This window comes from Phalangium opilio, unplaced genomic scaffold, assembly GCF_054372755.1.
Source record: "Phalangium opilio isolate 3A_F unplaced genomic scaffold, DU_Popi_V2 ptg000217l_1, whole genome shotgun sequence".
Taxonomy (NCBI): domain Eukaryota; kingdom Metazoa; phylum Arthropoda; class Arachnida; order Opiliones; family Phalangiidae; genus Phalangium; species Phalangium opilio.
Window position 1 is genome coordinate 12,834,182 of NW_028324218.1, and position 24,705 is coordinate 12,858,886.

The 24,705-nt window shown below is 37.2% G+C and overlaps 2 protein-coding genes across 4 annotated transcripts in view; one reads left to right on the forward strand and one right to left on the reverse strand.

Moving 5' to 3' along the window:
- Positions 1-12,154, forward strand: part of LOC149616653 (multidrug resistance-associated protein 1-like) — a 31,695-nt gene extending 19,541 nt beyond the window's left edge. Inside the window, exons 14-29 of one of the 2 annotated variants that reach the window (XM_089857425.1) lie at positions 10-156; positions 620-704; positions 786-979; positions 1,048-1,224; positions 1,716-2,125; positions 2,789-3,017; positions 4,320-4,536; positions 5,021-5,331; positions 5,392-5,591; positions 6,318-6,444; positions 7,585-7,686; positions 7,756-8,061; positions 8,872-9,038; positions 10,031-10,225; positions 10,885-10,997; positions 11,063-12,154. In XM_089857425.1, the coding sequence (XP_089713551.1) occupies positions 10-156; positions 620-704; positions 786-979; positions 1,048-1,224; positions 1,716-2,125; positions 2,789-3,017; positions 4,320-4,536; positions 5,021-5,331; positions 5,392-5,591; positions 6,318-6,444; positions 7,585-7,686; positions 7,756-8,061; positions 8,872-9,038; positions 10,031-10,225; positions 10,885-10,996 (2,979 nt within the window). In that variant the 3' untranslated portion in view covers position 10,997; positions 11,063-12,154. Of the gene's footprint in view, positions 1-9; positions 157-619; positions 705-785; positions 980-1,047; positions 1,225-1,715; positions 2,126-2,788; positions 3,018-4,319; positions 4,537-5,020; positions 5,332-5,391; positions 5,592-6,317; positions 6,445-7,584; positions 7,687-7,755; positions 8,062-8,871; positions 9,039-10,030; positions 10,226-10,884 lie in introns of both variants that reach the window. The other variant, XM_089857424.1, reaches the window with a different exon arrangement.
- Positions 12,155-14,128: 1,974 nt separating this feature from the next.
- Positions 14,129-20,582, reverse strand: LOC149616655 (uncharacterized). Of its 2 annotated transcripts, XM_089857429.1 has the most exons (5): positions 20,084-20,582; positions 19,469-19,983; positions 18,457-19,402; positions 15,572-15,717; positions 14,129-15,485 (listed from the first exon to the last, which is right to left on the reverse strand). In XM_089857429.1, exons 2-4 carry the CDS (start codon positions 19,878-19,880, stop codon positions 15,702-15,704), a joined length of 1,374 nt encoding a protein of 457 aa, XP_089713555.1. In that variant the 5' UTR covers positions 19,881-19,983; positions 20,084-20,582; the 3' UTR covers positions 14,129-15,485; positions 15,572-15,701. The 2 variants fall into 2 exon arrangements, with proteins under 2 accessions (XP_089713555.1, XP_089713554.1); XM_089857428.1 differs by having other exon boundaries at positions 18,457-19,983.
- Positions 20,583-24,705: the final 4,123 nt, after the last annotated feature.

Sequence of the window (24,705 nt, forward strand, 5' to 3'; positions counted from 1 at the left end):
TAATAACAGGTTGGACTTGCAAGTTTTGCCATGTTCGTCTTAATAAGTCCGAATAACATTTTGGATGCGAATACAGCTTTCGTATCTTTATCATTGTTCAACATTCTTAGAGTTCCTTTTGCCTTATTACCAGTAGTGGTCATTTTTGCGGCAATGGTAAGTTAGATAAGTGCTCTAAATCCAAGTTATGGGTGATTCTAGTGCTAAACCAGATTAGTAAATCGAATCCAATCCAAGACATGCTACACTGTCTTGGATAATTGGTCCTCTAACAACAGATATGAGATCTCTTTAGAAAAATCATTGATTGTATTAGTGCTAGCAGCAAAGGGGCCAAGTTTCGCCCGTCAGTACAATTTTTGCCTACTTTTTTTCCCCGATTTTAAAAGATTGAGATATTTTCTACCCCAAAACCCTTAAAGTATTACGAAGTGAATGTTAATCTCCGAAGATTATGTTTTGAATTAATATACTAGTAAAATAAGGTCTAACCACTGGTCTAACCATTTGTTCTTATGACATGAAAATGGTTATTCAATTCTGAGCACCGCGTTTCATAATTTGTGAAATTGACTAATGTAGATTTAAATTCAAGTCCAAAATTTTATTTTTTTTGTAGTTCCATGTTTCTCTAACGCGTATCAACAATTTCTTAAGTTGTGAAGAACTAGATTCAGGCGTAATCACTAATAATAATTACGGCGGTGAGTTTTAAATTCATTTGAATTGATCAATCCGTACTTTACCCAACTAATTATTTCTTTGCCTGAAATTTTTTAAATCAGAAACTCCGCTAAAAATTTCAAAGGCATCATTCGCATGGTCGAGAACCGAACAACCACTTTTGAACGACGTCACATTAAAGGTTGAAAAGGGTTCATTGGTGGCTATCGTTGGCTCAGTTGGTTCAGGAAAATCATCACTTCTTTCAGCCATTTTAGGTGACATGGTGAAACTGTCCGGGCATGTCAGTGTTAATGTGAGTCATCGTACTTGTTTTGAATATACTCTATAGAAAATGAGATCTTACGTTTTAAAATTTTGTAGGGAAGAATAGCGTATGTGCCTCAACAAGCTTGGATTCAAAACGCTTCTCTCAGAAGTAACATCTTGTTTCTGAAGAACAAAAATGAAACATTGTACAATAGTGTCATTGAAAAGTGTTGCTTAAAACCTGACTTTGAAATTCTACCTGGAGGAGACATGACTGAAATTGGGGAAAAGGTTAAGAATAATTCCATTGATGTAATTTTTATCTACATGTGGGTGTGAATGGACAAGTGCAGGATGGGCTGTTGGATATTTGCAATTCTAACACCCCATTGACCAATTGAGGAATTGGTCAAAGGGTGCCACCAGAGACTTGCATTAGCTCTAGGCCTACAAGTCGGACTTGCTTAGAGCAACGCCACATATTCTGGAGTACTAAACATTGTGGGCAGCTTTTGGGCCAATTTGACAATCCATAATGCGTAGTGTTCGTTCCTTCGTGTTGCGACTGTACCAGGTTCTAGCTTTCAACTCCTTTACCAGTTCGTATTCTGAAAGAGTTAGTAAAACCAAATCTTAACCATGTTTATCTTGGACTTATTTTGAGCGGAAAATTGCCTAATCCGGTATCTGCTCCATAATTAAATCTGAAATAGTTTAATAGAAGCGATGATTTGTCCTTCCAACTTACAATCAAATTTCAATTGATTTATTTATACTTCCAGGGTATTAATTTGAGTGGTGGTCAAAAGCAAAGGGTCAGTTTGGCACGAGCCGTGTATAGTGATTCCGACATTTATCTGCTGGATGATCCTTTGAGCGCGGTTGATGCGCACGTTAGTAAAGACATCTTTGATGACGTTATCAGTCACAATGGACTCTTGAAAGGCAAAACCAGAATCTTAGTCACTCATAGAATCACAGTACTTCCGGAATGCGATACCATTATTGTGATAAAGGATGGTAAAATTACCGAAGAAGGATCGTACACTGAACTTTTGTCTCGAAAGGGCGAATTTTCAGAATTCTTGATTCAACACCTGTCGCAAGTCAATGAGTCGCAAGATGTTACTTTAAATGAATTACAAGTAATGGAGAAAATTGCCGCTCATGTTGGTGTTCCTGATTTAGTAAGGTAAGTCATTGGTTTTAAATGTTTTATCATAAGTAATATAACTGACGAAGTACGCCTCTTCTAATTGTTAAAATAGTAATTTGAGAAACCCACCGTGCACTCTGAATTCTTTTCCCTAAACCTCTTTGGGTTGGCTAGCAGTTTTTCCCTATTTGAGAATCCATATTATGTTACTATTTATGCATGTTCATGGTTCAACAGAGGTTATAAAACCATATTTTCGCAAAACGTTTTCCCGTATAGTTCAAATCAAAATATAAAAATTCTTCAAACTTCAGTTCTATGAAATTAAAAAAAACTTCCAATAGAAATATGTCATGTATTTATAATCGGGAAAAATACGTGTCGCAATATCGACCACTTAGGGAAACACTGCACCATCTTCTGTGAATCCCGTGAGATTTATCTATGAATAGTATCCGCGTAGACATGTAGGTTTTTCAATTAATATAGAGGGAATAGATCTATTAACAGTAAAATCAGTTGATTGAATTAAATAGTGATTAAAAATTAAATGAATAAAACCAATTTAAACAAATGGCAATATCTGAACTTCAGTCAATTGATAAATGTCACTCATATTGTTTGTTTTTTCGGACTTGTTTTAAACCAAGACGTTTTTTTATAATTGACATAATAAGCCTTGTAATTATTTGCTTTTAGACAAATATCTCAACTAAGCAGTGGAGACAGCGATGCAGTCCACTCAGAGAGTCCACGTTTAAGTAAATTTACATCGTCAAGTAGGCAAATATCAGTAAGCGAAGGTTTAAGAAGACGTTCATCAACTATATCTAGTCAACCAGCATCAGCTCATACAGTAGGAAGACCAACGAAAGAAGATGTCGATCGAAGAAAATTAATTGATGATGAAACTTCGGAAATTGGTTCTGTAAGATATTTTATTTTTATACCAAAGAAACCCATAAGTAAAAAAACCCAGAACACTCTGCTCGACTTAAGCTATATTCACACTTACAATGGAAACCGGTTCGAAGCGATTCCAAACGCTTCCAAAGTGTGTACAAAACTGATTCTCGAAAATTTATTAGACACGCCGTTTCTTGAAGTTGCTAGTGTGGAGCATAGATTCTAGTTTTCTAGGTCATTTCACCAAATACAAGACTAGTTTTCAGGGTCATTTCACCTAAGACAAGACTAGTTTTCAAGGTCATTTCACCTAAGACAAGACTAGTTTTCAGGGTCATTTCACCTAAGACAAGATTATTGATCAGGGTCATTTCGCCTGAGAAAAGATTATTGATCAGGGTCATTTCACCTGAGACAAGATTATCAAGGGTTACTTCACATGGGAAGAGATTGTTTTCAGGGTTATTTCACTTGGGAAGAGATTGTTTTCAGGGTTATTTCACTTGGGAAGAGATTGTTTTCAGGGTTATTTCACTTGGGAAGAGATTGTTTTCAGGGTTATTTTATTTGAGAAGAGATTGTTTTCAGGGTTTTTTCACTTGGGGAGATTGTTTTCAGGGTTATTTCACTTGGGAAGAGATTTTTTTCAGGGTTATTTCACTTGGGAAGAGATTGTTTTCAGGGTTATTTCACTTGGGAAGAGATTGTTTTCAGGGTTATTTCACTTCGGAAGAGATTGTTTTCAGGGTTATTTCACTTGGGAAGAGATTGTTTTCAGGGTTATATCAACTGGGAAGAGATTGTTTTCAGGGTTATTTCACTTGGGAAGAGATTGTTTTCAGGATTATTTCACTTGGGAAGAGATTGTTTTCAGGGTTATTTCACTTGGGAAGAGTTTGTTTTCAGGGTTATATCAACTGGGAAGAGATTGTTTTCAGGGTTATATCAACTGGGATGAGGCTTGTTTTCAGGGTTATATCAACTGGGATGAGGCTTGTTTTCAGGGTTATATCAACTGGGATGAGGCTAGTTCTCAGGGTTATTTCACTTGGGATGAGATTGTTTTCACGGTTAAATCAACTTAGATGAGGCTAGTTTTCAGGTTATTTCAACTGGGCTGAGAATAGTCTTAAGGGTATTTTCAACGGTCCCGGGAGACAGCACTAACAGAAGCGTTTTAAAGTGTGCAACGGGGCTGTCGAAATCGCTTCGAACTGGTAATGAAGATTGTTTTAAAACTAGTTTGGCACACCAGTTCTCAACCAACTGCCAACAAGAGTCATAACTTCTACTATATGAACTTCTGTGTACCTTCTCTTAATAGGTAAAAACTGATGTCTACTTACAATATTTTCGGGCTTGTGGTTGGAAAAGTATAGTGTGGGTGGTAGTGGCTTTCGCATCAGCACACGCATTCAGTATTGGATCCAGCATTTGGCTTAGCGAATGGAGTGACGACTCTCTAGATCCACGAAACTACAATGATACGAAGCTAAGGGATCTCAGGCTTGGAGTTTATGGTGGTCTTGGCGGTGGTGAAGGTAAGTGAAATATCACATAATTACGTAACTTTTTCAAGTAAATTCAGGGCCATCGAGAGAATTTCTCCTCTCTCGGCGGCCTTGAGTAAAGCTTAATTTGGTCGCGGCGAGATTATAAAAATTAAAGCAAAGTGAATAATATATATGTTCAGAAATAAATTTATTCTTATATGTGAATGCCCTGATAACCTCACTGTCATAAAAAGGCTGGCTTTTGAAGGCCTTGCCGTGTAAACCGATTACGATGAGTGACTAGCCTCTCAATGGTTTTAATCCAACGCGAGCCAGCCAATCAGCTAAGACGTAGTGACGTTAGAGGTGTAGGATGAGCTATGGCGAAGGCGCTGTAGGGCCAGGTCTCGGATTTAAAATGCAATCGTACTGTTCGTTTTATATCTATTGATATGTAATAACTCATGGTTCAGCTTGGACTTCTAGCCGGGTCAAAAGAGATTTAATATTAATATTTAATATTGATATATAGCAATTTTCGTCATGGTGGCCTCGCTTACCCTGTCTATCTCCACACTAAAGGGATCCAGATTATTGCACAACCAAAGTTTGAAACACATTTTAAAAGCACCCATGTCGTTCTTCGATACTACACCTATGGGAAGAATTTTGAATCGATTCACAAAAGACATTGACGCCATTGACAGCGTTATCCGTTTCAATTTACGACTATGGCTAATCAATGTATTTCGCGCCATAGTAGCGCTAATACTTATTTCGTTTCAAACGTGGTACTTCACCTTGATGATCATACCCTTGGCTGTAATTTATTATTTAGTTCAAGTAAGATTTCTTTATTTGTCATTGTTTTTTCAGTCAATTGTTAATAGCAGTTTATAACAGATGTTTTACATCGCGTCGTCACGGCAATTGAAACGGCTAGAATCTGTGTCTCGATCTCCTATTTATACTCACTTTTCCGAAAGTGTCAGTGGATCAACATCGATTAGGGCTTTCGGAGTTACTAACATTTTTATTGAAGAGTCGAACAATCGGGTGGATTATAATCACACCAGTTTCTTCCCAAGTTTAACTGCAAATAGGTATTAATACCGTTAATTTTATCTAAATTCTAAAATACTCTTATTGTGTTGTGTTCACGTTTCATATCAGTTTGACTTTGACTTTGACCTATTATAATCCTAGCCATTAAAAAACGAACGAACGTAAAATATCCCATTGCCAGAATCCTTTTACTTTCACTCCCCCTTCAAAGACGAACGTAATATTTGTATTCATACTATTACAGGCCAGGTTAAACGAATAGCTTCATCGTAGATATGCATCACACGATCAGGGATTAGTGAGGTGAGAGGGAGTGTTGTTCTAATATTAAAGAAGCAGTAATATACATGGAAGGGAAAAGGAGGCAGGGTAGGAATTTTTATCTCTTTCCCCCCTCGTTTCTAGCTAACGCGCATGCGCGAGTGGCGTCGTTAACTACACTAGTACACTACCAGTCTACCGCCAGCTCCCACTTCGAGTTCAATGCCGGTTTTTAAATTTTACGCATGCGTGCGGACACCGCGGCGAGTGACTGAGCCAGCGCCGGAGAGAGACGAGTTTAGCCACGAAGCGAACCAACCCGTCTATTTACATTATTACTCCCTCTCGCCTCACTCCTCCCTGATAAGATGTGCCAAAAAGCTTAGCCTGGTAGTTGAACTATACGCATAAACGCATTTTATAAGCCCGCTCCGCCGATTAACAGTACTTAGATCTTCCTAATTGCATCAATTATATATTTTTCTTGGTTATTTCTTTTCTAGGTGGCTAGCTATAAGATTGGAGTTTCTAGGCTACACAATATCATTCCTAGCAGCGCTTTTTGCTGTTTTGTCCAAGGACACTCTCAGCCCTGGTGTCGCGGGATTGGCCATAAGTTACTCACTGACGGTAACTCAGAAGCACTTCAATAAATTTTTACACAAGCATATTATTTCGCTTAGTTAGAAGCCCATAAAATTTCTCTGTCAAGGGTTTTGTCAGGTTGTTTTACGTTAAAGCAAATGTCGGCTCCGGTGGCTACCCTAACATGCTGGCTACTCTTCAACACAAGGCAAGAACCAACCTTTGGTATGCTTGTTGGAGCATGGTACCACAGCCGAGACTTGCTTTAAGTGTAACGCTGGTTCAACGAGACCATTAGTAAAATCTCAAAACATTCTGATAGAGCTTTTAATAAATATGGTAAATCTTATGGTAAAACGGGAAGCCTTCACATGAGCAGTTCCCTTGTGAGCGGATTTCATAATAGCGGTCCTCATAGCAACAGTTCTCTAAATAGCGGTTCCCGAAATGGCATTACAGCAATTACCGATACAGCGGTTCTCGTAAACGCGGCGTACCGTTACAGCAGTTCTCTAAAGAGCGGAAAAACAGATATGCGAAAAACCATATTATGGTGTAAGCTTGCCCAGCTGGGTTATGTGAACTCAAAATGAACTAGGTCAGATATGGATAATTTGGTTAGGTTAAAGTTGATTATTTCAACTAAATAGTATTAGGTCAGGTTAGGTTAGGTTTTGTTTCGTTTGGTGAGACTTAGGTTAGTAATATTTTGGAAATGGTGTAACAATGTTACGCCTTTTGCAAAATATTACGGTTTACAATTATCTACTTACGAAATAAAATAACCTTTTATTTATTGTAAACTGATAACAGCCTGAAGAATAGTACAATATTTAAATGTACTTTAAAAAAAATCATAAACACGATCCGTTAGTAGGTCACATTACTGATTAAATGATCACAGAAATAGGTAGTTTTTGAAACCAACGAATACAACGGTATTGTTAAGAAATGCGCAAAACTCAACACAAACACTGCTATTTCCCAAAACAGCAGCCGCTATTTCTAAAACAGCAGTTTTGAAAAACTCCTTCGTTGTTTTTTAGGGATCGCGGTTGCTATTTCGAGAACTGCTCTACAGGGAACTGCTCATATGAGGTACACCCGGTAAAACCACAAAAACAACTGATTCTTTTGGTATTTTTAAAGATTGGTGTTTAAAAATTTAGTACTTCTCTTTAACAGATGACTGCCACTTTAAATCAGCTAGTAAGATCTACAGCTGATGTTGAAACCAATATTGTTTCTGTGGAAAGATGTTTAGAGTACACAAAAACGCCAACTGAAGTGAGATGCGTGGAATATTTTTAATGAAAATTGTTATACAGTTTAACTACAACTAACCTTTTACTGCAGGCTCCTCGGCGAATTGAAAATGCGAAACCAGACCAATCATGGCCTTATGAAGGAAATATCAAGTTCCAGGATTATTCCGTTCGCTACAGGGATGGTTTGGATTTGGTCCTCAAGAAAATTACTTGCGACATTCACCCTAAAGAAAAAGTTGGTATCGTTGGAAGAACCGGCGCTGGAAAGTCGTCATTGACACTGTGTCTTTTCCGTCTGATTGAGAGCGTGACTGGTTGCATTACTATTGACGGCATAGATATTTCTAAACTGGGACTTTACGACCTACGGTCCAAGTTAACCATTATCCCACAGGTATTTATCTGGGGGGGGGGGTGTTTATTTTTTAAATGAAAAAGCACGCTTTTCGTGACAGTGACCCTTATGGAAGTTGACTACATTTTGTTTAGCAAGAAGCGATCTCTAGTTAAATAGGGAGATGCTATAATTTAGCCACATTTCCAGTTTTATCTCCAGTGCAAACGTAGGTCCGGAGTTAATTCCCGCCCCTAAATTACAACCAGTATCTCATTGGTTCTTGAAAACTCTAGTCAACGCGACGCGAATGACGAAAATTATGTATTTTCCGACTGAGGAGAGGCGACATAGCCCGGCCTCCTTTTACGTCTCCCCTTGTATTTTGAAAGGGGGACTGAAACTATGGCTCGCGAATACTTAGGCATCTTATACTTTCTCCCCAGTAAACTAGATATCGATTCTTGGTTAAGCTTGATTCTCACTCGACCGAATAATACAGAATTTTGCCGTCATGTATTAGATAAAGTGGGAATCTAGCATAGTACCATAAACGATCCTTTGTAGTCAAATTATACTTTATGTTGACTTTTATTGGTCTCGATTTGCTTAAGACCAGATAGAAATCACGGATACTGTAAAAGGAAAGTTTTGGAGCTTGCTAAAAACCTGCCCGTTTCAAATAACGGTTTTCTATATATTCTATATTGTTAACGTACCCTCTTGAACAACGAGAAGTGACGCTTACCATTTACGACGGTTTGCCCAACTGAGGATGAGTGTAGCTGAACGAACTGCGTGCTTCGATTTTTTACTGTTCCTTTCCTGATTTAGACTACATTTTATTTAACGAGTTATTATTGTTTCTAGGATCCAGTTTTGTTTACAGGAACATTAAGGTTAAATTTGGATCCTTTTGAGACCCACACAGACGATGAATTATGGGCCGCTCTGGAACATTCACATTTAAGATCCTTTGTTCTGTCTACCGACAAAGGCTTGGCTCATGATATCAGCGAGGGTGGCGAAAACCTCAGGTATAAATTGTTGAAGATGGAAAAATTCCTTCAGTTTTGTGCTGGGTGTTTTAACGAACTTGTATTTTAAGATAATCACCGTCATCTAAAGATATTGTTCAAAATGTCCACTCCTGTGCTAATGCACTTTGAACTACTTTTACATTACTAACTTAGGCACACTTCTACCTTTAAACGTACACACTTCTGCTAGTTAAACGCCCATTAACGTTCTTAGATCGGAGGCTATTGAAATTGTCTAAACAAGATGGGCACCCTGATATGTCTTACTCCACATGTGTACCAATTTTTTGGTTTTAGAGGTAGTGTTTCTTAGGATACAAAATGTTTTAGACCCCATGTTCTTTGACACTATTCACTCAGTCCGACTCAAATAACACGTCCCATATTTTATGGCAGACTTATCCGAAACACCCTGTATAAACCGAAAATAACCTAACTTCATCTGAGCCTCAGATTTCCAGAAAATAAAGTACTATTAGACTTTCGTCGAAACATGAATGTTTCATCTAAAGCGTTTATATTCGTTGTCAGGCGTTTACTGTTAGTAGTATAAATCATTTGAAACATTTCGAGGTGAAAATAGTTATAACTAAATATGAACTAAATGCTTAGCACTTGATTATTATTATTTGACCAAACCTAACGAAGAGAAGCACGATAAATAACACAGAGTGAACACTTCAATGAATTTTCATTTGTAATGTATTAGAATACTCATATTTTACATTTAACCAAATAACTCTGAGATGACGCTCGATCACTACTGAGTTAACAATGTGCATTCTTGTGTTTACCGTAATATACAATGGAAATTTGTAGTGTGTGTAGTGTTATCTTGTCTGAACGAACACCGTGACCGTCGTTGTTTTTGGTCGAACTTGATGCAATTTATCATAAACATCCATAGTCATGACAATATGTAGCATTTGAGACACATGGTGATAAACTTCTAATTGAAAAGATGAAAACATTGATGTGAAATTTTTTAGTGTGGGTCAACGTCAACTTTTATGTCTCGCTCGAGCCTTGCTTCGAAAAACAAAGGTTTTAATTATGGATGAGGCCACTGCAGCCGTTGATATGGAAACCGACGATCTAATCCAGACTACGATTCGAAAGGAATTTGAAGATTGCACTGTTTTAACAATTGCTCATCGTTTGAACACTATAATCGATTATGACAGGTAATTAAAATTTAAATGTCTGTCAATGAAATCAAATATAAAGTAATATCAATATCAGCGGGTTATACATTTAGACAATTACGCGTCCTCCTTCTGAAGGGTTGCATCGAAAGGGACGCGCAAGATCTCTCTCTCTCTCTCTTTCTTTCTCCCTCTCTCTTTCTCTCTCTCTCTTTCTCTCTCTCTCTCTCTCTCTTTTCTCTCTCTCTCTCTCTCTCTCTCTCTCTCTCTTTCTCTTTCTCTTAACTTTACATTCCCCTGTCCTTTTAGAAAAAGTGATACTGAGCATAGAAGCTCAGAACCTATTTTTCTAGTACATTTGTGAAATTTCAAATAACGTGTCTACCTCTTAATCATTATAAAAATAGTACTCTTTCCGCTTTTAGTACTAAAACAGAAGCACACTTAGACCTTAAACTGTTATGTGCATTATGTCGAATAATTTTGCCAATTTAGGAGGTTTGATAGCGTTGTATTTTCCTTAATGGAACTTGGGTAAATTAGTAGATATATTTCTTTTTTCGTACACACCAGAAGAGAAAAATTATCAATTCCTATTGACTAGACCATGCAACCTACGGTTTTGTGCAAACTCCTTAGACATTTTAAATTTCTTTTGATGTAGTTATGAATTGTGAAATAGAACTTTTTTCTTTCAGAGTTATTGTTCTGGATAAAGGAGAAATAGCAGAATTTGATTCGCCTTCAATTTTACTCAAGAATTCAAACTCCATATTTTACGGAATGGCTAAAGACGCTGATCTCGTATAAAGTAGAAATTTTAAAAAAACCCTATCTGATGGACAATAAATTAACTTGATTGTAAAATATATATAGAGTCAGGAATGTATGGAGGGGCTGAAATGGCTAAGGGGGCTCTCGTTGTACCCTTGATGGTGGAAACATAAGGCGAGTCATTTTTTTTTTGAGAAATGTAGCTCCTCCCCCTACGTCTGTTTAGCTGTCTACCGAAGGCGAAAAATGTCATGACTCGTTAAAAAGGTGTGGCAGAAGTGACCTTTTAGATTTTTTAAAGTTAAATGCGCTGATTCGCCGCCGTTCGCCTTCATATTCGATTCTCTCAGCCTAGGCAGATGAGGGTGGAGAATTATAGCAAACAAGTTTTTTTGGCAGCCAATGAATGAATGAAAATAATTTAAGTGGTAAATGCAATTTTTACGTCAGGCTATGACGTCACTAGCGTAAATTAAGCCACGCCAGTTATTTCCAAGATCATTTTTCGCCGATTAGGATTTGACCTTAGCTATTCCAACCCCTCCATACATTCCTGTTAAAATTAATGCAATTTACTGGAAACGCCAGTTTTATGTTTCGTCGCAATTACGTAATGAGCACTTAACGATGAACAATGAAAGTTTTGCCATAATATTAGGGGAAGAGACGAAGAAAATGTAACAATCCAAAGCCGCCTTTACACTGGAAACTTCGAAAATGTTTTAACCCTTTTTTCAAAGGCTGATAACTGTAGAGAGCTTTTCTGAGAAAATGCGACTAGTGCATTTAAAATTTTGTTAAACCTTCCCAAGCCACTTTAAAATTTTCTAATGTTGCGGCTATAGTTTCTTTCTTGGAGGACTTCTTTCCGAGATTTAATAATTACAAATTTGAAATCAACTCTCATTCTTCAATTCACTTACGAAAGTACTTGAGCAACTTGGAAGACATTAATTTAGTCTGTGTGCTTATAGCCACTGAAGTTTGATTTCAGAACACTAAATTAGGCAATGTGCTTATAGCCGTTGTCGTTTGTATTGTAAAATACAAAGGTTGCTATCAATTTTATCACAAAATTTATTTTTATCTGAAACACGATTTGTTGCTCCTAAGTTTTTCTGAGCGTGACCACCAATCTTAACGACTTAATTATTTTGAATTAAAATAACATTTTTGCTTAAATTTCTTCAACAACCTGTTTTAATTAATTCCTAATGATGCTTTTACTTTTGCTTTTACCGCTTTTAATACTGGTCCAAAGGCAAGCATACACTCTGTCGTTTTTTGGAAATCGAGAAATGTTACATTCGTTCTTTTTAACAAACAATTTCCCAGCGTATGGCTACAACTCGATACAACGATTATTTGTAAAACATCAGAGAGCATTTATAATAGGGAGTGAAACTGAGGAATATTATGTAGCTCAATAATCACGTGATCAACAAAACTGGCCAGGTCTATTTCCGGTATTATTTTTTGTGGCCCTTCCCTCTAGCGTGAGTCTCTAGAATGTTGCGGGAGGGTCTAGGGGAGATGGACACTACCTTTTTTGGGAAAGGGAAACGTCTGTGTTAAAATAACTCCAAATGGCGCCAGTCGCACTCGAAATCGCGAACCCTTATTCGGTAATTGACAACCAACAGTTATTGAGGGCAAACTTTAAAATTAAACGAGAGTCATGTGACCGGAAATTTACTTGGCCACTTGGCCAGTTTTAGCGCCGCAGCCTACATGTTTGAGCTACATTGTATTTAGCACTATCAAGGGCAAGAGCTTCCACTCCCTATTATAAATTCTCTCGGAAAACATCAAGAATTTTCTGAAAGCGTTTCCCCAAAAAATCATTTTCCCAGAGATATTTTTTAAACTGGCCGAGAATCAAACTGATTTATGTTTTGTACAAATTTGAGATCCTGATTATTACGTGTTCGTTGAAATTTTATTAATGCATTTAAAAAAGGAAATATTATGTCGCTAAATAATTTTTTGGAATTTCTATCATCAAATGCAAACAAAGAACTACAGTTATTATTTACAGGCAAATTAAAGGTGTGGGTTATCATCGGTTAATGGAGGCATTGGACAATTTCTCTTCAAAAGACATTACCTAAAACGTCAGAATCCATAAAGCCATATCACACGAAGGGCATTGCTAATGTTACCAGAAGTCCATAACCCCTCTTGTTATGATGGACTCCTGATGTTACCAACACGACGTGTTAATTCACGAAGTTAACGCTAGTTTTTTGTTTTCTGTATTTTAAACTATGGCTTCGAAATAACCGTTTGCTTTTGATAAATTTATACGCCTTTACGATTAAGCAATATTTTCTAAACCCTTTATTTCAAAAATATTGGTATTGGAGTCGTTCTTTGTACTATTCTAAAACTTTTCATGTTGAACACCTTGATATTACACCTCTATTACTACTGATTTCATTTCCCAATTAGCACTTAATGAATAGAAAAATTAAACTTACATTTTCCTTTTCCGCAGCAACACTTATATATTATAGACGTCTTCTTTCATTTTAAAACAGCCAGCTTTGTCCTTACTTGTCAAAATCGTTTTTCTACTTGTGAGTTACAAAAATATCGATTCCGTAGGACGCTGTCTAGTTTTATACCTATGAAGGGTTTTTATAGCGAATCGACTTCGACATTATTACTCCTCTTCAGTTTTTATCCACATATTATCGTAAATGATGTGCTATTAGTTTGACTTGGTCTGTAGTAGTAGTAAGAATCATCAAATTGTTTTAAAGAGGGCCTGGTTTTAACCTCTCGCAGCTTGGACCCATAATAGGTAGGAAACAGTTTAACATTCGACAGAAATAAAAATGTATTTCATTTTATTAAATCATCAGCCCTACTAGAAGAATTCAGGGACGTTTATGTTTAAAATTGCCAGAACTTCCATTAATATTTCCCAGAAAATGAAACTTTCTAATAATAATATAGGAAATAATATTTTGCAAGACTACCTGAATAAATTGGAAAAATTAATCACTAGGATACAAGTTTAAGTTAATTAAATTCTTATTTGAAACGAATGTCTTAATGCAAAATTTAACTAATGGTTTTTCGTTACTATTTATTTAAATCAAATTTAACCATTACAAAATATATTTTAATTTCACAAAAAAAAATAAAAAAAATTGCAATAAGTGGAATTTTTCTCTAGACATGATTTATTAAAATAAAAGTATCATTAATTCTTCATTACATTTGCAAGACTCGGGAAAAAATACTGAAAGTCATAAATTAATCAAAAGGTTCAAATATCTCGCAAAATCGTCAATTTCAAATAAATAAATTAATTGGTAAAGAAATATCGCACAAATACACCGGAAATAAACCCGTGAGTTCTTGAAAATGTTCACAACACTTCAAATTAAAGAAAAGTTTGAAAAGAACACTTTAAATATTGCCCAAAATATTTAAAAAAATATAAATAGTTGGCTTTATGAAAGAGGAGGAGCCTATAGAGAAATTGTTGCCCTGACGTCATTTTGCTAGAGCAAATGAAAGCCGACCGTTTATTTAAAGCATAGCCCATTTGGAGTTCATGACGTACTAGAAAGGTCGAAGGTCGTTTTAGATTGAAGTAAAAGAAACACTCTTTTGCGGGCATGGGACCGTTTAGTCGGGGGAAGAGCGTGTGACTCATAACAATTGCAAATGAAGGGTAGTTAAAAGGAACCACAAGTAAGAAAATTAGAGATATTCCATAAAGGGAAAATGAAATGAACTTATAAATCGAAAGATTTAATAATGGTAGTCTGATCATTTCACGTTCCCTTTAAAATCCTGCACAGGTTAGGTTTCATCTTCTAGTTTAGTGATTGTCCACAATTTCCTTTCTCACAAGCAGACTGTGGTTACTCAATAGAAGGGAGGTTAAATGAAAGCTCAGATTAAGTTTCGGCTTGTTATAAGGTTAGGCAGGATTTATGGAGGGGCTGGAATGGCTAAAGGGTCTCTCGTTGTACCCTTGATGGTGGATTTTGAGAAATGTAGCTCCTCCCCCTACGTCTGTTTAGCTGTCTACCGAAGGCGAAAAATGTCATGACTCGTTAAAAAGGTGTGGCAGAAGTGACCTTTTAGATTTTTTAAAGTTAAATGCGCTGATTCGCCGCCGTTCGCGTTCATATTCGATTCTGTCAGCCTAGGCAGAGGACCTAGGGTAGAGGGTGGGGAATTATAGCAAACAAGTTTTTTTGGCAGCCAATGAATGAATGAAAATAATTTAAGTGGTAAAAACGATTTTTACGTCAGGCTATGACGTCACTAGCGTAAATTAAGCCACGCCAGTTGTTTCCAAGATCATTTCACGCCGATTAGGATTTGACCTTAGCCATTCCAACCCCTCCATACATTCCTGGGTTAGGTTAGATGATGATAAATTTAAGTTCAGAAACTTCAGAATAAGGTTAGGTATAGGTTAGGTTTGACTTAAGATTGGTGGGTTCTCTGAAATCTTGCCTTCCCCGAGATCAGGCTTCTCTCGTTGGTGATAAGTTTGCTTAGAAATATTAGAAAAGAGTCACAATTGGAAACCAAGTTGTTTACGGTGGTCGTCGGTCGCTCAAATTTTTATTGTTTATTTACCTTCATTTGCAATTCATAGTTTGGCCTATTGGTCATCCATCTAGAGTCCTCAAGCGATCACGACGAAAACTTCAAATCCTTCAACGAGTGGCGTTTCGTCTGGAATGAGGCCATGTGTGCGCGACCACTTTCATTCGTTTCCGCAACTGATATCAAGTTTATAGAATGTATTTAGTTGACATTGAATTTGAAAAGAAAGGAATGAAGCGTGACCTTATAATTTTGTGCCTTACAATTTTTTCAATATCTTATTTTTCGGTACGCGACAATTTGGTCTCGCCGTTATGGTCTCGCCGTTTTGGTCTCGGGACAAATGGGTCTCGGGACAATTGGGTCTCGGGACAAATGGGTCTCGGGACAAATGGGTCTCGGGACAAATGGGTCTTGGGACAATTGGGTCTCGGGACAAATGGGTCTCGGGACAAATGGGTCTCGGGACAAATGGGTCTCGGGACAATTGGGTCTCGGGACAAATGGGTCTCGGGACCTAACCCAACCCAACATTGTTTGGGGGTAAGAAGATTATTTATATGAGTATTAAAAGCCCGCCTCTTACCACGAACAATTTATTAGCAATAATAATTAATAGGAGAATATTTTGGAAAAGGTGGCAGCTAATTAATTGGAGAATATTTTGGAAAAGGTGGCAGCTAACTATTAGAAGAATATTTTGGAAAAGGTGGCAGCTAACTATTAGAAGAATATTTTGGAAAAGGTGGTAGCTAATTAGTAGGAGAATGTTTTGGAAAAGGTGGTAGCTAATTAGTAGGAGAATGTTTTGGAAAAGGTGGCAGCTAATTAATAGGAGAATATTTTGGAAAAGTTGGCAGCTATTTAATAGCTTTAATAGCAGAATATTTTGGAAAAGTTGGCAGCTATTTAATAGCTTTAATAGCAGAATATTTTGGAAAAGGTGGCAGCTAATTAATAGGAGAATATTTAGGAAAAGGTGGCAGCTAATTAATTGGAAAATATTTTGGAAAAGGTGGCCGCTAACTATTTGGAGAATATTTTGGAAAAGGTGGCAGCTAATTGGTAGGAGAATGTTTTGGAAAAGGTGGTAGCTAATTATAGTCTGTCAAACGAAAGAAAAGCCCTGAGAAATTCGTCCAAATTGATGTCGCCACCATCGACCCCATAGTACTTTATCAACTTGTTTTGTTTTGTCAATAGTCGTCTGTAATATAGTCTGCTATAAACAGATAGGCTTAATCGCAATAGAACCAATACATTTTGCAATATATATTTAATATGTTTATGTTTCATGGTTTTTTACGATCAGCGAGTATTATAGAATATAAAACAAAATTAACGACAAGACACCAGTTTTATCTTTGTTGAACTAGCATTGCAATATATTTTAATGACATAATAGCAGACTATATTACAGACGACTATTGACAAAACAAAACAAGTTGATGAAGTACTATGGGGTCGATGGTGGCGACACCAATTTGGACAAATTTCTCAGGGCTCTTCTTTCGTTTGACAGACTATAGTAGGAAAATGTTTTGGAAAAGGTGGTAGCTAATTAGTAGGAGAATGTTTTGGAAAAGGTGGTAGCTAATTAGTAGGAGAATGTTTTGGAAAAGGTGGCAGCTAATTAATAGGAGAATATTTTGGAAAAGTTGGCAGCTAGTTAATAGCAGAATATTTTGGAAAAGGTGGCAGCTAATTAATAGGAGAATATTTAGGAAAAGGTGGCAGCTAATTAATTGGAGAATATTTTGGAAGAGGTGGCAGCTAACTATTAGGAGAATATTTTGGAAAAGGTGGCAGCTAATTAGTCGGAGAATGTTTTGGAAAAGGTGGTAGCTAATTAGTAGGAGAATGTTTTGGAAAAGGTGGTAGCTAATTAGTAGAAGAATGTTTTGGAAAAGGTGGCAGCTAATTAATAGGAGAATATTTTGGAAAATTTGGCAGCCAGTTAATAGCAGAATATTTTGGAAAAGGTGGCAGCTACTTAATAGGAGAATATTTATTAAAAGGTGGCAGCTACTTAATAGTAGAATATTTAGGAAAAGGTGGCAGCTAATTGGAGAATATTTTGGAAAAGGTGGCAGCTAATTAGTAGGAGAATATTTTGGAAAAGGTGGCAGCTAATTAGTAGGAGAATGTTTTGGAAAATGTGGTAGCTAATTAGTAGGAGAATGTTTTGGAAAAGGTGGCAGCTAATTAATAGCAGAATATTTTGGAAAAGGTGGCAGCTAATTAATAGGAGAATATTTAGGAAAAGGTTGCAGCTAATTAATTGGAGAATATTTTGGAAAAGGTGTCAGCTAACTATTAGGAGAATATTTTGGAAAAGGAGGCAGCTAATTAGTAGGAGAATGTTTTGGAAAAGGTGGTAGCTAATTAGTAGGAGAATGTTTTGGAAAAGGTGGCAGCTAATTAATAGTAGAATATTTTGGAAAAGGTGGCAGCTAATTAATAGGAGAATATTTTGGAAAAGGTGGCGACGAATTATTGGGACCATTGCTTTGGAAAAGGAGGCAACTAATTAGGTAACCAAATAAGCACGAGACCAAACCGTCCCGAGACCAAATAATCACGATACCAAATAGTCCCGAGACCAAATAATCACGATACCAAATAGTCCCGAGACCCAATAATCACGATACCAAATAGTCCCGAGACCAAAAAATCACGATACCAAATAGTCCCGAGACCAAATAATCACGATACCAAATAGTCCCGAGACCAAATCGGTGAGACCAATTAGTCCCGCGACCAAATCGGCGAGACCAATTCGGCGAGACCAAATTGTCCTGCTCCGCTTATTTTTAGTTGCACAGCAAACACCATTAAGTATTCAGTTACAACTATACTTAGTGTGAACTGAAAACTTTTTGCATAAGAGAAAGTTTGAAGGCGCCGTAACTCACCATTTTGATGAAATGTTGATATTGGTTTGTCCGGCGTTGGCTGCGCTGCTGAAGTGTGTTACATGTACCGGCGCGTAGACGTGGGTGTTGTTTGTCACTATGTTTAGTTGGCCGATCATCTTATTCAGTCTTTCGATCTCCCTGTCCCGATCGCCAACTGATTTGACCAGTTGCTCATTGCGATCACTCAGCTCCGTGTTGCAATCGGTCAGTTCTTGCATCCTGTTCTGGAGAAGTCTGATGTCGGCCTTCAGAGAAGCTATTTCCGCGTTCCTCTCGGAGATTTTTGCTTCCAGGCGCTCTCTGATTTTATTTTTAACAGAATCTTTGGTACATTTCAAGGCGGTAAGGCCATCATTGCTAGTCCAGTGAATGTTGGCGCCATGATCCAGCAACATTGTAAGCACCTGCAAGTGACTAATATGGGAAGCGATCATAAATGGTGTCCAGCCATCTTCATTGGCTTTATTGACCTCAGCTCCATTTTGGAGCAAGAGACGGACGACATCCAAGCTACCATTCTGGGATGCGAGGAACAAGGGTGTGAAGCCATCTTTATCTGCCTGATTGACGTCGGCTCCATTTTGTATCAAATGATGGACGACATCCAAGTGACCATTTTCAGAAGCGACCCACAAGAGTGAATTGTCATATTTATTGACCTGATTAACCTCAGCTTCGTTTTGGTTGAAGTCATGGACGGCATCCAAATGACCATTTTGGGAAGGAAAGATTAAGGATGTGTTTCCATCTTTTTTGGCCTGATTGTTGTCAGCCCCATTTTCGAGCAAGAGACTGACTGCATCCAAGTTACCATTCTCTAAAGCGATGATCAAGGGTGTGGGGCCGTCTTTATTGGTCTGATTGGCGTCAGCTCCATTTTGGAGCAAAAGACTGAGTACATCCGAGTTACCATTCTCTAAAGCAATGATCAAGGCTGTTTCGCCTTTTTTATTGATCTGATTTGCGTCAGCCCCATTTTGAAGCAAGAGACTGACAACATCCAAGTTACCATTCTCTAAAGCGATGATCAATGGTGTGGCACCGTCTTTATTGGCCTGATTGACGTCAGCTCTCTTTTGGAGCAAAAGACGGACCACATCCAAGTGACCATTCTTTAAAGCGATGATCAAAGGTGTGGTGCCATCATCACTGGCGCGATTCACTTGTGCCCCATTTTGGACCAAGAGACGGACAACATCTAATTTGCCTTCCCGGGATGCCATGTATATGGGTGTTATGTCATATTTATCGATCGCCTCAGTTCGAGCTTCTTTTTCCATAAGTAAAGTGACGTTTTCTACATGTCCATATTGGGAAGGGGTGTGTAATTCCATGCGACCATTTCCCTCTTTCTTGTCAGGGTCTTCCCTTCCCTCCGATAAGGCCTTAACTCTGTCTCCATTACGCGAAGCTTCGTGCATATTCGGTGTGTTCGGTATTCTCCTGAAAACCGCAATTAAGTTTCCTAGGATTTCATTCCTAACAAAGTTTTAGTTTTTTTCAAAAGGGCCTCTTTATTTTGTCCTGCAATAGAAATTAAATAATCCATTTTCCAACATAAAGAATGTCAACATTTGATTGGGTTTGTTGCACAATTCACGAAAATACTCGAAACAGCACTTACCATTTTGATGTCTCCGAATTGCCGGATCTGGATCTGGCTCCTTTTCGCAACTCGATGGGAGCCGTTGGACAAAACCAAGGTGACCCTTTTATCTTCCTCGAGTGTTTAGAGAGCCACTTGATATTAGGTAGATTAACTCATCCCATTTATTTCTCGAATTAGCACATTTTACCGTGAATTGAACCTCTCTCTCTCTCTACCCATCACCGTTCCTATAACTGAAGAGTGCCCTTCTACCCAGAGTTAACCAGAGACAAAATATTTTTGAGTTTAATTCAACTTATCAATTTTGAAGATAAGACAGTCAGTCAACGAAACAAAACACCACTTGAAAAATATACGTTTTACATCAGCTTAAGCGTTGCCCTTGTAGATAAGACCTGATGCCCATCTGTAATGTGATAGGAAAAAATCTGTTTTTAGGGTTAGCTTCCCAAATAACTAGAATTTAGGTAAATTAATGACGATTAAAATAATTAATATTAATTATATTTAATTATTTAAGAAAATCCTCTTAATTGCGTCTCGACTCGGAGAGGTTTATTTTGGCTTCCCAACTTGTTAAGTTTGAATGACTCTTATGTTACCACTTTTGTATTCAGTTTTATTTTGTTTTATTGCTGAGCTCCTCCAACAGAGGAGCCGCCCCGGTATAAAGGGGTGTACTTTGTACGGCTTCCGTAATAAACCTATAAACCTACTTCTGCTGTCAAAGGCCTTGTAAGTTGTAGCGCTAAATACACCGTTTCGCATCCGATCACCGAGCAGCGTCGTACTTGAGAGGGATGCAACCGGGGAACATTGCATGCTGTTGGCTATAATTTCTTTTAATCATATAAACTTTTAAATTAAATTATATAAATTTTTTAGGGTAGACCTGACTCTATTTCTGCACGATTGTCTAAATTTCTGCAACCCGGGCATATCTAGCTGTCTATAGTTACTTTTAGTTTAGGCCTTGGCAAAAATAGTGGCCTTTGTGCTATATTTGCCCTTGTCCTGGAAAGTTTTGGCCTGCGACAAATTGGCGACTGTTTCCGCCCGGAACCCGGGCACCTTTAGTCGACTTTAGGCTTTGCCACAGTTCCGGGCAAAAATAGAAACTCAGTTTTATAAATTTCTGAAACCAGAGTATGGTTAATAATTCTAGGAGAACGGTAGCTCTCTTAGATAAGACTTCATACTGCTCTTAATGTATAAGGAGGGTTTTTTGATTGGATGCAGTTTTTTTTGTATTGTATTAATTGTTTCGAAAAAATTCCACATAACTACAATTCTGGCCCTCAATATGTGGTTAAAATTTCAAAAAGATCCACCCATTAGTTAAATTATAAAAAAATAAAGTTGCTAAGGGTGGTTTTCATTTCCATAAAATTAATCAGCCCTTTTGGTGAAAAAGTTTAATTTTCCCATAGAAATTAACATGGAGTTTTTCTCAAATTTAGCCTTTTTGTCGCCACCCTTTAGAAATGAAATATTCGTTTGTTACGTTTGGGAACGGTTTTATATCAAAATATAAACCTTTTTCTAGGAACAAATTTAAGGTTTTTGCGAAAAGTTGAGTTTAAGTGCTAAATTTCATGTTTTTTAATCATGCTTTGACTTACGTTGTTACACCCTATATGTCATACTTACGGCGTTTTACCGTGGATAAAGCGAAGGAGAAAGCCACTCTTGCACTTACGCTGTTATACCGCGGACGTTTATCTGATTTTACTCTCTTTCGTTGCAAAAACTGAATGATATTAGTTACTGTATATAAAACAATTTTAAGGAAGGAATTAGAATTAACAAATAACTTATGTGTAGGGTAAATAATGTTGAAAAATATTTTTCGCAAATGAAATTTTGGTGAAAAAAACTAAGATAAGAATTTTTTCAAATAATTGATGTTTTATAATCATGTGTTCAAGAGTGAAAATTAAATATCTGTTACTTTAGGCAATTCATTTTCTACACTTATCTTTTACTTTTTCCGTTTTTGTCTACAAAGACAGTTTTTATTAATTAGTTATGTCTTTAGGCAGAAATAGAGGCCTTTAATTAAAGTGCTATATGGGCTCCGGACCGGACAGTTTTAATCTGGGAATATTTAGTGAGCTCAGGGTGAATTTTAACTACTGTTGCCCGGGTTCCGGGCAAAAATATAAACCGCCCTCATTTTACGTCAAATATCTCTATAGTTAGCATAAAGAAAAATTGTGAAGTGTCAAAGTTTTTAGAGTTGTAAAACGTGTTTGTTTTTTACCGTGAACTTTGGTCACATTGCGTGTATGCAGTGAACATTTGATGTATGTGTTACTGTAAATATTAAGTTTATATTATTACTAAATAAGCAACAATCTACTAACATGATTTACACAACAAATTGTATCATCGATGTTAGCAAATGTAGATACATATAGTAGAGTAAGTTTCATTTTATGCTGGAATTTATGCATCCAGAACATTTACTGCTCAATCATTTCTTCCCATCTGATGATGTATAAAATATATTTTGCCCCACAGTCTTGAAAAACTGCATATTGAATCTCTATGAAATTACACTTAATTGCATCACCAAAATAATGTGTCAAACTTACGCGAAAACTAGATGGTTCGTTAAAAACTGGGCATTACAGAACAAAGAAATATTCATACATCGTTATGCAGATGAAAAACGAAATGACAGAAGATCCCAAGATTGAAATACGAAACTCATTTCGATAAATTTCTGCACTATAGTCTGTCAAACGAAAGAAGAGCCCTGAGAAATTTGTCCAAATTGGTGTCGCCACCATCGACCCCATAGTACTTTATCAACTTGTTTTGTTTTGTCAATAGTCCAATAGTCGTCTGTAATATAGTCTGCTATGGCTTAATCGCAATAGAACCAATACATTTTGCAATATATATTTAATATTTTTATTTTTCATGGTTTTTTACCATCATCGAGTATTAAAGAATATAAAACAAAATTAACGAAGACTCTGATGAAGACGTGGACTGAAGACGCTTTGATGCTGAACTACTTAGACTTATGGACAAGTACTTTAACTTATGTCATTAAAATATATTGCAATGCTAGTTCAACAAAGATAAAACTGGTGTCTTGTCGTTAATTTTGTTTTATATTCTTTAATACTCGATGATGGTAAAAAACCATGAAACATAAACATATTAAATATATATTGCAAAATATATTGGTTTTATTGTGATTAAGCCTATCTGTTTATAGCAGACTATATTACAGACGACTATTGACTAAATAAAACAAGTTGATAAAGTACTATGGGGTCGATGGTGGCGACACCAATTTGGACAAATTTCTCAGGGCTTTTCTTTCGTTTGACAGACTATAAACATTAATTTGGTGAAATTTCAAATTAATTACAAATAATAATCTCGTTGTCTTCGTTCGCTGAATTTTTGTGAGTTTGACAGGGATGGTATATGTCTATTTGTTGTTTTTTATAGTTTTTTAGGACTTCTTAGCAAATCTTGTTTCTTATACATTCTACCAATTACTGACATAAATCAATGTTGTTTTTCAGAATTAATGTAAATCTTTAATGCTTGTTGTTTCGATGCTAAATTGTAAAATAGTGAGTGTTAAATTAACCATTTACAACATACTATAGCAGAAGGGAATAAGAGAGAAGGGGGACATTAGGGCCTGCTTTGGTAACGAGAGTCCGACCAACCTCAAGAAAACCGCGAAAACTTTGCGCAAGTACACAGCTTTTAACCAATTTACTGCAAATATAGTTCTTTAAGTTCTACGCGCCGCACGCGGCAGTTTGCTAGATTTTCATTCTCCAAAGGCTTAGGGCTGTCGATGTTTCGTTCTTGCGTAATTTTAACCTCAAGTATGTATTTTATTGAAAATAATTTTTATTTTTACCTCTCCGAGTGACGTATGTCACGGAGAGGTTCTAATTTCGACGTGTCTGTGTGTCTGTCTGTGTGTCTGTCTGTGTGTCTGTGTGTCTGTCTGTCCGTTGTTACACCCACGTGACCGCGTTCGCAGTTTGCAAATCGGAGCAAACGTATATTCAATTTCCAGACCGCATTTACAGTCCCGGAAATTGTATTCGACTTACAGGCTATTACTCCATTGCCTGTTTAACAACTCTGTTCATTTGTCCACCCCACATGGACACTAGTCTGAACTTATTGGCTTCTAAACACCACCATCTTCTAGTTTTTCGCCCATTCCACATGGACGGACACCAGTCTGTACTTACTGGCTTCTAAACACCACCACCTTCACGTCTTTGTCCATTCCACATGGACACCAGTCTATACTTACTGGCTTTTAAACACCACCATCTTCTATTCTTTGTCCATCCCACATGGACACCAGTCTGTACTTACTGGCTTCTAAACACTACCATCTTCTATTCTTTGTCCATCCCACATGGACACCAGTCTGCACACCTGGCTTCTAACACCACCATCATCCTTAAGGTTAAGACATACGCGGCGATCGGCTAGGGTTACGAGAAACGTCTAGCCTTCCATTGACGGGGTCTTCCGCCAAGGTTCACGCAATTGCGATGTTCTTATCCATAGCTGCGATTCGAAACCCTTATATACTACCTATTTGAGTAAGGCGACGCAACGGGCGTATGCTTCATTTC

What these genes read in the sequence shown, in the direction of transcription:
- LOC149616655 (XM_089857428.1), bottom strand. Translation starts at nt 19,880, where the DNA reads ATGCACGAAGCTTCGCGTAATGGAGACAGAGTTAAGGCCTTATCGGAG.